Genomic DNA, 14,847 nt, shown 5'->3' on the forward strand with positions numbered 1-14,847 from the left:
AAGTGAGCTATGTGGACATTCCGAAACTGTTTACAAATATTGGCTCCTAAAAAGGCAGAAGAGCATCATGGGTTGCTAAGACGTATGAGTTTATGTTACATTGCTCTCCAAACATGTTTTATTTAAAGCCCCCGAGATCATGGGAAGTGTGTAGAACATTCTACCATTTTCTACCTTATCCCTCTTCTTCCTCTGCCTCTTCACTTTCTCAACAGTATATACATTTGTAGAAAGTTAAGCGAACTCTCATTGTTGTGAGCTTAAGGTCCTGGAATTTAAGAATCAAAATGTCTCATGAAGAAAGTAAAGCTGTCAGCATGGAGGGCATCCTTATGAAGACATATCTCTTGTGTGAGCAATGAAGAAACGTCATTGAACTTTGGACTCAAAGCTCAATCATCCAAAAAATTGGGACCAGAGCTAATTATAAGCATCACAATGCCAAGTGACAGACATCACTAGAACAACCAATGTAAGATGACCAGGGACCTTTTATAAGCATAAAAATTGATAAAAGTTTGGTAACCTATATCTCATCAGATGGTGGTTTAAAAAGTGTCTCTTTAGGTAAATAAAATGCTTCGTGATGAAACTTTTTTAAGAAAAGCCTTTTTCGATGAAAAGAATAAAGGAAATTCTTTAATCCTAAGAATTTGTGTGTATGTACATTCACACTTAGTAACATTGGCAATGTTGACTAGCCCTCTAGCATGATGGTATCTTTAATTTATCAGATATGTCAGTATTGACATCCCAAACCATAGAAGGAATGTTACCTTCTACAAAATTTGAATTTCCTTGGGCCAAAGAGGAAACGTCACAGATGACGTCCCCCACTACTGAAGTTAAAATGCACATGTAACATACTTTACCGCTACTTCACTGTGGAGAAGGAGATGGGCTATGGCCAAGTAAAGAGCTATAAGTTGGAATATTTATAAAAGAAAAAGATATCTTTTCATAACCAACTTGAACAAATCCATCTTTTAAGGCAGGGGGTGATGGGCAGAATCCTTTTGGAACCAAAGACAAATGAAAGCAATGTGGCTCAAGTAATCTGGAAAAAAAAGAAACAGAAATCAATGGAAATCAATGTGATTGGTTCCCACAACTTAGTTGATACAGTATATGACATTAAACTTTTCATTTATATCTGAAGGAATGCAAGTAGAAAGTATAAGAACATAGATACATATTTTGCCATTCTCAGAACCAAATAAGTGACCACATTATACTTTTTTCAATACCTTGAGCACAAACTCAATTTAACAAAAGACAGTGATTTAAATATCTATAGGATCCATAGTAATTTTAGGTAATGCATCTACATTATATTATTTCTAGAGTCCATCTGTCTCAGATATTGCTGTGCCTCCTGCTGTTTGGTTCTGAAATCCTTTTATCATAAAATTAATTCTACTTGGTGAAAGAATACCATCTCTAAAAGGAGCAGAGATTCTTAGTGCCACATCACCAATGCTATTCCTGAAAATTTACCATCACCGTGCTCATCAGCCCAACAGGAGATTCTAATTATGATAATGACAATGGAGACATCCTTCTTTAAACAGTGATTTCCATAGTGCCTCTATGATCATTATACTACCAATCCTGTCCAGTGAGTGAAATCTGAGCAAGAGGAACACAAGTAGGCTATGACACTTCCTTCTCAGCCAAATTCCTCAGCTTTTGCAACACCACAAGGAAACCAGAAATGTGAAGTGATCATCGAAATTGTCCTCTTTCTGATGATCAGGAGGATACATTCCCTCACTGGAGCAACAACAACCATAAAGAACAGGAGGAGAATGAGGAAGAGATTATTTACATGTTTCCTTTAGAATGTTTCCTGGCTTTACATATAAGGGTTTGTTATCTATCCACTGAATAGATTTATTAGTGCAAAAGGGAGGGAAATGGGCCTCCTCAGGCAGAGAACTGCTTCCACCCACTCATCCTCTTGGAGGTACATGTGCCTTCTTTTCTCACTATAACCCATTGTCCTTTGGCTTCCTCACTGATACTGGCTATTGTTATTTTACAAGGCATGAAAGACAGCCTATGTCCTTATCTATCACATACCTAAACACCTTGTTTCTTTCTTTAACTCACACGACCTTCAAATTGTCTTACTGGAAGATTTTTTTTTTTTTTGTCTAGTTTCTGAACTTTGGAATATGCCACAAATGGACCAACCAATGCACTTTTGGAGTTTTTTAGATAGATCCACTGGAAAAGCACCCCCAAATGTCAGTTTAAACATCATGGCCTTTCTTTCTTTTTTTTTTCTTTCCTCCTTCCCTCTTTACTGTTCCATTTTTCTCCTCTGGGAAGTTGATGAGATTTATAGCTCCCTCACCCTAAGGGTGTTTCTTTTAAACTCTGATAAAATTGTCTTCATGCTTAGAAAAATAAAATAATTTTGCAACAGATGAAAAAAAAAAAAAAAACCTGGGCACAGTGACACAAGCTGCTCTTAGGACGTAGACGCAGGAAGATCAGGAGTCCAGGGTCATCCTCAGTCACATAGTGAGTTTGAGGATAGCCTTAGGCTACATGAAACCCTGTCTCAATTAAGTGAATAAATGAATAAGTGTATTCAAATAATTCTAGCATAGGGGTACAATTGAGTCAAGAAAGCTGAGAGAGCTTTTGCATGATCCCAGTCAATGAAAAGTTAGTGTCAGATCACCACCAGACCAGCCTGGCAAAATATCACCCATCTAAAGTGTCTGGCTTTGTGCTTGACCCAGAGAACAAAAAAATAGGAGGCAGTGGTGTAGCTGAAAGTCAACACATGTAATGAAGATTTCCATGTGCCTGTGCCAGCCACTTTTACATGCTTGATCTCATTTAGCGCATATATTTTGTTATCGGCTTACCTACAACTATTATTCTGATTTTAAATGTCTATCAAGTGACTTGCTCAAGACTACACAGCAAGTAGGGAGCAAACCCACGGGCCTACTCCCACTTACTAGCCCCGAATACTCCCTGATGTCTGGAAAACCTTAAGCTAACGTCCAGTGTTATTGGCCATGACAAGCCTCCCTCCTTTGATGACTCCAATGCTAAGGGACAAAGAGAACAGTGATAAAAATCATGACTCCACATCTAATCATCTAAGAGCAGCTATCATCAACCTCATGTTCACTGCACAGTATACTTTAAGTAACTGCCAAAAGGTCTGATCCCCATTACCGCAGGTTCTCCAAGTCCTGGTCTTCACACTGCTTGCTTTCAGTTGTTTCTCCAATACACGCCTTGCCACCCACATTGGGACGGGGATTATTGCATTCCCGACTCCTTGATTTCTTCCCTTGAACACAGGGGCCCCAAGAAGACCAACAGCTCCAACCTCCATCAACCCCTCCTGTAATATAAGAAAGAGGTTCTTGACTGCTGGAGAACAAGACTTCAGACCTTAGTGCTGGGCTTGCTGCTAGTGTGTTTACTAGGGGAGAGGGGTAATGGCCTCGTGAGGGTTTGCAAAGGACATATCGTAAGATCTGCAGTGGCTGGGTGTGAATCCAGCGACGGTATTCTATTAGTTCACAGTCTTGGACAAGTCACTCAAACTTCTTGTTCCTTTGTTATTCTCCAAGTACCTCCCAGTGTTCTCTAGCAGGTTTTACAACAGACAGAAAGGCTCTCCTCACTGACTTGAAGTATCCATATCCAGCCTAACGTAGAGAAATTCTTGCAATATCTTAAGTGTGCTGATTATTTTGTGAGTGTCAAGATACTTTCATGTACATTATATCATTTATTTGCTTCCCCAGACAAGGACCCAAGTGAAGGGAGGGAAACATTACAATCATCCCCACTTCGTATTCCAATCCCTACCAGTGAAGGATACTTCCACTTTAACAGATAATTGAAACCCCACCTGCCTATTGAAAAATATTGACTAATACAATTTTGTACCCAATACAAAATTGTGTTATGTTCCGAAGAGCTTGCCATCAGAAAGGCTAGGCAGGAGATACAAGCTCCCAAAGAATTGTTTTAAAGCAAAGGCTGGTGAGATAATGATGAAAAGATGGAAGATATTCTAAACATAATTCTATTCTACGGAGAATTAGAGCATGAGGAGTCAACACCAGAATGGTGTTTTTAATTCCGATGAGTTAAAAAGAGAGAGCAAAGGACCTTAGCCTCAGCAGCAATAATGTGGAGATGGAAAACCAAGGGAATCCCAGTGCAAGTGCAAGTTCACTTCAGCAAACGGGAAGCAGTGCATGCCCAGGGCTAAGGAGAGGTGGCTTTTCAATGTGCCCCTCGTGATGAGTGAGAATCCATTACGCTGACCTGCCTGCTTGCCAACAAGGACTCCTTGCTCACACGCCATACCAAATGTGTATGGTTTGCAGTGGCACTGACACTGTGTCCCCACCACAGTAGCGAGGCCACCATTCTGGCAAGGCTGGCAATGGCAAGGGTCGAATTCATCCAGGTACTCCTCAAGAGCCCGCTTCAGATGCAGTCTCTTCACAGAGGCACAGGGCACTTCCTTGACCAGCTCGTACAGTGGTGTCAGCTACCAAGGAAAGACATGGGTCAGTTCTCAGAGCTCTGGGTGGGACCGCTTCTTACCATATGCATTCACAATCCCACTGGAACAAAAGGAAAGGCCCCTCTTGCTTTCATTACAGCTGCTCCGATAGCACATGTCTCAAGACCCCTAACGCAGTCGCCAAAGCAAGACGACAATCAAATCCTACACAGGCTGCTTCTTCCTGTTCACATGCACCTATGATAAAGCAATAAAGGGCTCTCTCCATCTCTCTCTCTCTCTCCCTCCCTCTCTCTCTCCATCTCCCTCCCTCTCTCTCTCTCCATCTCTCTCTCTCTCTCTCCCTCCCTCTCTCTCCATCTCTCTCTCCCTCCCTCCCTCCCTCTCTCTCTCTCTCTCTCTCTCTCTCTCTCTCTCTCTCTCTCTCTCTCTCTCTCTCTCTCCTGTGTGTGTGTGTCTGTGTGTGTCTGTGTGTCTGTGTATGTGCCTGTGTGTCTGTGAATGGTTGTTAATGTATATTCAAGTGCCCACAGCAGAAAGAAGAGCATGTCAGATCTTGGACCTGAAATTAGTTACAGGCAGTTGTGAGTCTTCCAACATGAGTGGCAGGAACCAAAATGGGATCTCCCCCAGAAGAGCAGCAAGTGCTCCTAATGGAACAGCCATCTCTCCAGCTCCCTGTGACACAGTTTAGTTTATAAATCAGGCACAGCATAGAATTAATAATAATAATTAATAATAAAATGAAACTTGTGAATTGACTGTTTCCGGATTTTCTATTAAATGTCTTCAGATTGTGAAATTAAGGGAAGTGAAAGTGCTGATAAGTATGTAGTACTGTACAATTGCTTCTTGTTTAAAGTTTAAGGGGGAAAGGGGAGAATTCAGCCTCCTTGCAACAAAATCTCCACAAACCTAGGAGAATTTAGAACAGATAGTGGAAGAATAGTGTTTACAGCTTGAGCATGCATTAAATTAAAAAAACAAAAAGTCAAAGAACATTCATTGTCTAGCTAATGGAAGACTGTTTCAAAGACAATGCGTTTTCACCTCCATTGAGTATCGAAGAAAAGGAATTGTGCTTAAATTACAGCAAGAAAACAAGTGTGATGACACTTGGAATTAAATTTCCTGACTCAGAGATGTAATATCTCTCTCCTAGAGACCAAGGCCCTCTCCTGAAGAAATGTCTTGAAGCAGGGAGACAGTATTACTTTGTGTTTGATTTTTTTTTTTTTTCATAAGAAAAGCAACTTTGAAGTCAAGGGTGTGGTGGCTAAATTTTAACAGCAAGACTTATGTGGAAATATGATTTCCCAGGAGCAAGAAGGCTCAGCTTTGTAACAGGTGCTAAAATTTCCTGCACACTATTGTGATGGCTACATTCAGATTACCACAGTGATGTCGCCAAGGACTGGACTGGACAGCCAAGCTCTTCTGAGCAATAGCCATCAATGGTCATAATGCTGGATGGTGTCTGTTCTTTCGTTATTCCTTTCCTGCCCAACCAGGAAGTTGCCTCATAGTCCCTTGTGGAAGAGGCTGTGAAAAATATCTGCTTTCCTCTCACCAGTGCTTTCATTGCTGAAGAACATATGGGACAGTGAAAATGATCCATTCTACCCTAACTATCATCATAGAAACCTCATCTAGTGACTGAAGGAAGCAGATGCAGAGATCCACGGCCAAGCCTCAGGTGGGCTCCAGGAGTCCAATTGGTGAGAGAGGAGGGATTCTATGAGCAAGAGATATTGAGACCATGATTTGAAAAAACGCAGAGACAACTAGCCAAACTAGTGGAAACACATGAACTGTGAACCAATAGCTGAGGAGCCCCCATGGAACCGTACTAGGTCCTCTGGATAAGTGAGTCAGTTGAACTGTTTAGGGTCCCCCAGGCAGTGGGATTGGGACCTGTTCCTAGTGCATGAGCCAGCTTTTTTGGAACCTAGTGCCTATGGTGAGACACCTTTCACAGCCTTGGTGCAGGGAGGAGGGGTTTGGACCTGCCTCAACTGAATGTACCAGGCTCTGCTGAGTCCCCCATGGGAGACCTCGCCTTGGAGGAGGCAGGAAAGGGGAGTACTTTGAGTGGCAATGCTGGGGGGCAGGAGGAGGGAGGACAGGGGAATCTGTGGTTGGTATATAAAATGAATAGAAAATCTCTTCATTTCAAAAAAAGAAAAAAAACACCTATTCTTAATACGAAAAGGTGGCACCCTCTGAGACCTTTCCTGGAAATGTTGTCTTCCTTATTTGAAGTAAATAAGTGCAGTGTGTTATGGATGCTTGAAGGGCTAGTGTAGATCTTTATCATTATTATTATTATTATTATTATTATTATTATTATTATATAAAGTATGTACATATCTCTTAATTGCTTAAATTAGACATCATCTTGGATACTGACTACCATAAAGAAAATAGATCATATAATCAGTTCTACCAAAAATTTTCTTTAGAAAATGTGAATTTGCTCTATTGAGTTTGATACGTTAGAGAACAACATGAGCATTTTGCAAATGCTGTGTTTTCTTATATGCAGTAGTATCCACAAGATGCACAGAGTGAGTGAGCACAGAATCTCACTGTTCAGGAACACATGTGATGTATGCGCACACACAGCTTAGACATCCATGTTTGTTCACCTACTGTATTATAAATCGTGTGTATTCATCCATCTGGTGAACTGTCTACCAGATTTCTGATTGTTCTTCGTGTAATCTCACATATTATAACACTTCCAGAACCCAGGAAGATTCAGGGTTTTCTAGACACTGTGCCTCATTTATGGCAGCATCGATGCATTTATTAATAATTTAACATGTACAAAACCTTGCATCCATTATTATCAAAGCCACCTTTTTTAAGCATCACAGCGAATTTTGAGTGTTGTGGTCCTAACCTCACTTTCCAGTATGATCTTTGGTCTTCACTGTACATGTCTGCATAACTCAGTGGGGTTGGAGGGTTTTTCAGGGGGTAGGGTTCTTTGCTTTTGTTTTCTTGTAGTAGTAGTAGTAGTTGTTGTTGTTGTTGTTGTTGTTTGGAATATATATATATATATATATATATGTATATGTGTGTGTGTGTGTGTGTGTGTGTGTGTATATATATATATTGTGTTATAAAATCACTTTTGTGGTAAAACACCCTCAGCTCTGCCTGTCATTTGGTGCTATTGTTATTTATGTGACTCTGGAGCCCATCAACTATGACACAGGAAGAGAAGTAATCTGACTGACAGATGTAACAGCAAGTGAGTCTATATGCCTTCCTCTGGGAAAATCTGTAACCCCTCTGAATTAGAAACCAAAGAAAATATGATCAAGGGGTTGGCAAGATGACTTGGCAGATAAAGGTACTTGCCTGACAAGCCTGAAAACCTGAGTTCAGTCCTTGGAACCCATGCAAAGGAGGAAGGAGAGAACTGACTGCACAAAGATGTCTACAGGTCTCCCCAAGTATACAATGGCATGTGTGAGCCTACACACATACTGTGGTAGTTTGAAAGAAGATGTCCCCCAAAGGGACTAGCATTATTAGGAGGTGTAGCTTTGTTGAAATAGGTATGACCTTATTGGAGGAAGTGTGTCACTGTGAAGGCAGACTTTGAGGTCTCATATATGCTCAACATATCACCCAGTGTCTCAGTTCACTTCCTGTTGCCTGCAAGATACAGGACTCTCAGCTACTTCTCCAGCACCACGTATGCCTGTATGCTGCCATGATGATAATGGAATAAACCTCTGAAAATGTGAGCCACTGTATTAAATGTTTTCCCTTGGAAGAATTGTTGTGATCATGGTGTTTCTTCACAGCAATAGAAATCCTAAGACACATAGATCACACACATACACTGATAATAAATCAAAGAAAGTAATTTTTAAAGAAAACAATCATATTTAGGGCAAAGTTAAAATGCAAATTCCCTCATTAATTTGTCTTGGGTTTACAGGACATTTGAGCTTTACTGATGATGTACAAACTAAACATACCTTCTGTTTCTTATTATCATGTATGCATTCATTTTACTATATAAAGCATAATTGAGATGCAGGAAATGCTAATTGCAGCCAATTCTGTTTAATCACCTTGATGTAATCTCATTTCCCAACACAAATAAACATGACTGCTCCCCACCGCTTCAAGCAGAGCATCACATACCTTTTGTTTTATGACTTGGGGAAGACTGGTTACAGATTCAGCCCAGGAAGAGTACCGCTGTTTGTTTCCAGCAGGATTATCCAACTCCAGGAAACTAAGGTCGGCTACAAAGCCAGGACTTCCACCTCTGATAAACGGTTCTCCTTGAAGCTTCCTGTCCTGGGTTCCTACACAGGAAGAAACAAGTGAAATAAGTCAGCATAAGTCAGTATGCATAGATAAAACAAAATTAATAAGATAAAATTACAAAGTGTGTCAAATGTTTTTTGAAAAAAGCTCAATCGAACTGTGTGGTGTCTTGAAAAAGGCAAAACCTAAATACAGTAGAATGATGGACAGGCAGAACACAGAGGATTTTTAGAGAAGTTAAACCATTCTGCACAACACTACAGTGATTATTATTTATCAAGACATACTTGAGAAGACCCATAAAATATACAACACTAAGAGCAAACCCTAATGTCAATTAGTATTATATGAGAAGATAATACGTCTATGTAGATTCATCAGTTTTAACAATTTCTTCACCGTAGCAGGAGATGTGGCTAATGTGAGAAGTTTGAGGGCAGGAAGTATATGGCAAATCTTTATATTTTCCACTTGCTTTGTACTGTGACTTTCAATAAACATAAAAAAATAAGATTGAAAAGAAAAGTAGGTGGCTGGGGATATAGTTTAGCTGATAGAGCATTTGCTAACCCTTGGGAAGCCCAAAGTTCACACCTGCACTATGCAAAGATAGTTGTGGGAACAAGCACAGGCCTATAATCTCAACATTCGCTCAACAAGTAGAGAAGATCAAAAGTTCAAGGTCACCCTCTACTATATAAAAAGTTGAATGTCTTCCTGGGATATATGAGACCCTATCTAAGTGATTATGATGATGATGATGATGATGATGATGATAACATTTATGGACTGATATAGAAAATATTATAAAATTACTGCTAGTTTTAAATGCCTTAGTTCAATGAGAATATCATGCATGCCTTGCAGAAGAATATAATGAGAGAAAGCATACTTATATTAAAAGATGAAGCATCATGAAGGTGAAACTTACTTTCAAATAATTCCATGAATAACGTAAGCATTTTAAATACATGATCATTGATGCTGCTAAGCAACTTGCCAATATTATAAATATTTAAGTATATGTGTGGCAAAATGTCAAAACAATAATTGTTACATATAGGTAATAGGTATGTAAACAACTATTATGACCCTTACATTTTCTGTATATGAAATTCTTTGCAATAAAATATTGAAGAAAAACAACAGCCCTAGGTCTAGCATATTAACAATTTTTTTAAAGCTGTTAATTAACAGGAATACATTACCTGAAACATGGGAAGTGTTCTGAAAAGTTTGAATACTAATTGAATTCCTATTTTCCATTTTTGTTCCTCATAATTTTAGGCATATTTTTATCTCCACTTATAATTGGTCCTTATAAAGGTCACAACTAGACATATTTAATCTTACAGATCACATTTTGAGTGATTTCCATTTCCTTTCTTGTAACTGTCCAAAGTTTGCAATTTTGTAAAATGAACACAGTGTACTTTTATAATGAGAAATTATGAAAGCCTGGTATTCTTAATAAGTTATCTGAGTGCCTCCTCATTTTCATTGTTAATTCTGGTTTGATATGCAAATAGTAGCCTTTTTAATGCAATATCTCACAAGTCCAAGCCCTGAGCTAACGAATCACCACTGGCTGGGGGGTACCTGCGGGTTTCTAAGCTCAAGCAAGACTTATAAGAGAATATCTGGGGGAGTTGAGAGATAGCTCAATAGTTAAGAGCACTGACCGCTCTTCCAGAGACCCAGGTTCAATTCCTAGCACCCACGTGCAGTTCACAACTGTCTGTAACTCCAAGATCTGGCACTCTCACACAGATATACATGCAGGCAAAAATGCCAATGCAAATAGAATAAAAATAAATCATCATTATTACGAGAAAGGGAATCTGAGGGAAAAATGCCTCAGAATCTGCATTTTCCCCTCCTTCCCCCAAGTAATACTTGTAAGCATGAAAGATTGGGACACATTGCCTTACTGACACACCAAGTTAAGATGAGCAAGTTCTACAGAATTGGTGCAATTTTTAAGCTTATATGCTCTGTCTCCAGACCCCACGAACCCTCTGCTCTGGCTAACTCATTCCCCTGAGAAAGCTTAGCAAGTGCAGCAACAAAGAACACAATTCCATGCATTCACATCTACAGCAAGCTTTCTTGTCAGACTATCTTTAGACCTCCAGCCTGCAAATAATGACCCAGAGACATTATTTATGAAAGCTTGGCCTTAGCTTAAGCTTTTGCCTAACTCGTTCTTATAACTTAAATTAATTTACATTTTTTAATCTACAACTAACATGTGGTTTGTTACCTCATCTCCATACTGCCCTTCCTGCTTCCTCTGTGTCTGGCTGGTCACTCTGCTTTTCTTCTTCCCAGAATCCTCTTTGTCCCCGGAAGTCTCACCTAACCTCTTCCCATCTAACTATTGGCCATTCAGCTCTTTATTAAACCAATCAGAAGGCCCCTTAGGCAGCGCTAATGTAACAAATATTCCACAACATACATCTTATGTTCTTGCTAGGTGTGATCTTGGGTGATCAGTGTGACTGTGAGTATAATGGGAATATAAATTCTAAGTATCACAGGAAGAGTACATTGGTTAGCTTTTATAAAGCATTTAAAATTGTTCTGGAAGAAAATAAGTTCTATGTGTTTACTATATGCAAACTAAAGTCAGTGAGCAGCTTTCTGTTGCTAGCACAGTGGACACCTGTCAACATCTTCCCAGAGCTTCCCTCTCCACCTCTGTATCCAGGGGGCTATTTTTCAAAGTCATTCAAGAGGGAATTGAGGTAGATAGTGGGGGGGGGTGCCTGAAGGGAAGAACTGGAAGGAGGAAAAGGAAGGGAAAATGATGTAATTATTCTTTAGTTATATTTTTAAATTTATACAAACTGTACTCCATTAACCACATCAATTCCCTTGAACTGAATATTTTCCTTGGCTTTGTTACTGCCATATCCTTGGTGCCCAAGACCTCCCCAAGGATCCTCCACTTGGGATCTTTCAGTCCTTCCTCACTGAATACTATAGCAGCCTAAGTCAACCTTCAGTCCCATTTCTGCTCTCATCCCCAAAAGAGTGAAGCTCTAATACTGCCAAGTCCACCATGTTACAGAAGGCACTGGCATCTTGTTTCCATCCATGTGACAAGAACCCTCCCTTTTATGGAAAATGAGCTTTAATCTCCACACTCAAGAGATGCTTTTTTCCTTTCTTTTCTAACTTGACTTCTTTCTAGCTCTTTACTGCTGAATTCTTACTCCTTTGCTTTTTCTTCTCTTCCATTTCTCACCTTAAGGGGTCATTTGTACTCGGTTCTTCCTCCCTCTCTACGACTATACCCCTATAAACCTTCACTTAATTACTCTTGCTTTAATTGTTTTGATGACACCCAGAATAAAATTCAAATTCCTTAACACCATGTCTATATAATCTGTATCAGCTGATGTACATAATACTAACAGCAAAGTAGTAGGGTACAAAATTAACACAAAAAAATCAGTAGCCCTGCTATATACAAAAGACAGATACACCCAGAAAAAAAAAATCAGGGAAAAATCACCTTTCACAATAACCTCAAAAAATTAAACTATCTTGTGATAACTCTAAGCAAGCAAGAGAAAGAATCATATAATAAAAACTTAAGATATTGAAGAATGAAATTGAAAAAGACACAAGAAGGTAAAAAGAACTCCTATGACCATGGATTGGTAAGAATAATGTTGTGAGGAAAATGCCATTCTACAAAAAGCAATCTACAGATCCAATACAGCCCCTATTAAATTCTAACAATCTTCCATTTATTGTGAAAACATACACACACAACAAAAATCCTGAATGGTAAAAGAACTTCAGGAGGGGTAGCCATCTAAGATTTCAAGTTGTATTACAGAGCTATAATAATAAAAATGGCATGATATTGCATGAAAACTAACACTTTGATCAACATAGTCGAATTGAAGATCTAGACATAATTCTACACATCTCTGTATACCTGATTTTTTTTTTTTTTCAAAAAGAAGCCAAGATCAGAGATCTCAACGTAAGATCAAATACCATGAATCTAAAAGAAGAGTACATGGAGAATAGCCTTATGGCACAGGAGATGACTTTCTGAACAGAACACCAATAGCAGAGGTACTAACATCAGTAATTAATAAATAGGACCTCATGAAACTGAAAAGCTTCTGTTCGTCAAAGGACACTATCATTCATGCAAAGTGACAGTCTACAGAATGGGAGAAGATCTTTATCAATTACACATCTGATAGAGGACTAATATCCAAAGTATATGAAGAACTGTTTTTAAAAATGAACATTAAAAAAATAAGTCAATTTAAAAATGGTATACAGAACTAAGCAGAGAATTATTAAACATGAAATATAAATGGCTAAGAAACACTTAAAGAAATGTTCAACATCCTTAGCCAACAGAGAAATGAAAATTAAAACTACTTTGGGATTTCATCCTAACACAGCCAAAATTACCAAGATCAATAAAAAAAAATTGTTTAAAAAAACTCATGTTGGTGATGATAAACACTCATCTATTGCTAGTAGAAGCACAAACTTGTACACCCACTATGAAAATGGGTGTTGTGGTTCCTCAGGAAGCTAAGAATAGATCTACCTCAAGATCCAGGTATACTACTCTTTCACATATACCCAAAGGACTCTATAGAGAGATACTTGTTCATCCATGTTCATTGCTACTGGATTCATAATAGCCAGAAACTGGAAACAAACTAGATGTTCATCAACAGATGAATGGATAATGAAAATGTGACACATTTACATAATGGAATATTATTCGGCTGTTAGAAAAATTAAATTTACATGTAAACGGATAGAGCTAGAAAAATCATCCTAAATGAGATAACCTAGAGTCCAAAAGATAAATACCACATGTTTTTTCTCACAGGTGGGTGTTCCCAGGTGTGCTACAACCTGAACAATCACAAAGCGTGGGTGCTTAATTAGGGACCAGAAGAGAGCAGAGGATCTCCCAAGGAAAGGGAAATAGAATATCGCATTATGGAGAGATAAAGAGGAAACTAGAATAAAATTATTAAACAGGGAGGAGGATAAAAAGGACGGAATACAAGGAGGTACAAACAACATGAAAGGCCATTTGGAAAAACGTATGGAAATCTGCTATTATTGAAGCTTCCATATATAACATATATGAAAGGAATATAAATAGAATCACCAAAATAACAGGGCACAGCATACCCCAACTAGATATCTTATACCACTAAGTAACAGCTCCAGCTCCAGGAATGAGTTATATCTTGTTGAGTTATTGGCCAAAGGGGCCCCATAGAACCTCCAAACATCACAAGCTATTGCCAAGGCTATTGGCTGCTCCCGGCAACATGATGCTGAGGCCCCATTGCTGAGTACAACACTTACATCATCGAACATGGAGAAGTAGAACTGCTGCCTAACTAGAAGCTTCACCCCGACTGACTAGCATTCATTGTGGTGGAAGGTACTCTGTAGACTTCTGAAGGAGAAAGGTGATCATCAATTTCACCCAGCTACAAACCTTTCCACCTCCAGCAGCGAACTGCAAGGAAAATACATTGGAGCAGTAGTGCTACGAAGATTGGAGAAGTAATCGACCACTCTTTGGTTGGATTTAAGGCTCACCCTGTGAGATGGAACCCAAACCGGACACTGCTACAATGGCCAAGAACCTGAAACTAGACAGGTCATTGGCCTAGGGGAAAACCTGCTATTATTCTGCTAAAGGAAGACAGCAATACAATGGTTTCTTCTTTTTTTTTTTTTCTTCTTTTTTCCAGAGCTGAGGACTGAACCCAGGGCCTTGTGCTTGCTAGGCAAGCACTCTACCACTGAGCTAAATCCCCAACCCCTAAAATGGCTTCTAATGACATACTGTTCAACATATAGAACAGACATTGCTCAGCCCTCATCAGAGAAGCTTCTTCTTGCAGCAGATGGGAGTGAACACAGAGACCCGCAACTGGACAGTGCACAGAAAGTGGCAGGCTTTGGAGAACTCAGTCCTAAATGCAATGTCTTATCAAACTCCCCCGCTCCGGGCTCAGGGA

At 39.3% G+C, this 14,847-nt stretch overlaps 1 protein-coding gene across 1 annotated transcript in view; it reads right to left on the reverse strand.

Moving 5' to 3' along the window:
* Positions 1–14,847, reverse strand: part of C7 (complement C7) — a 61,887-nt gene that overhangs the window by 17,055 nt on the left and 29,985 nt on the right. Inside the window, 4 exon segments of the mRNA XM_036207419.1 lie at positions 970–1,057; positions 3,202–3,373; positions 4,312–4,540; positions 8,684–8,850. Of these exon segments, the coding sequence (XP_036063312.1) occupies positions 970–1,057; positions 3,202–3,373; positions 4,312–4,540; positions 8,684–8,850 (656 nt within the window).

The sequence above is a fragment of the Onychomys torridus genome, chromosome 15, assembly GCF_903995425.1.
Source record: "Onychomys torridus chromosome 15, mOncTor1.1, whole genome shotgun sequence".
NCBI lineage: Eukaryota > Metazoa > Chordata > Mammalia > Rodentia > Cricetidae > Onychomys > Onychomys torridus.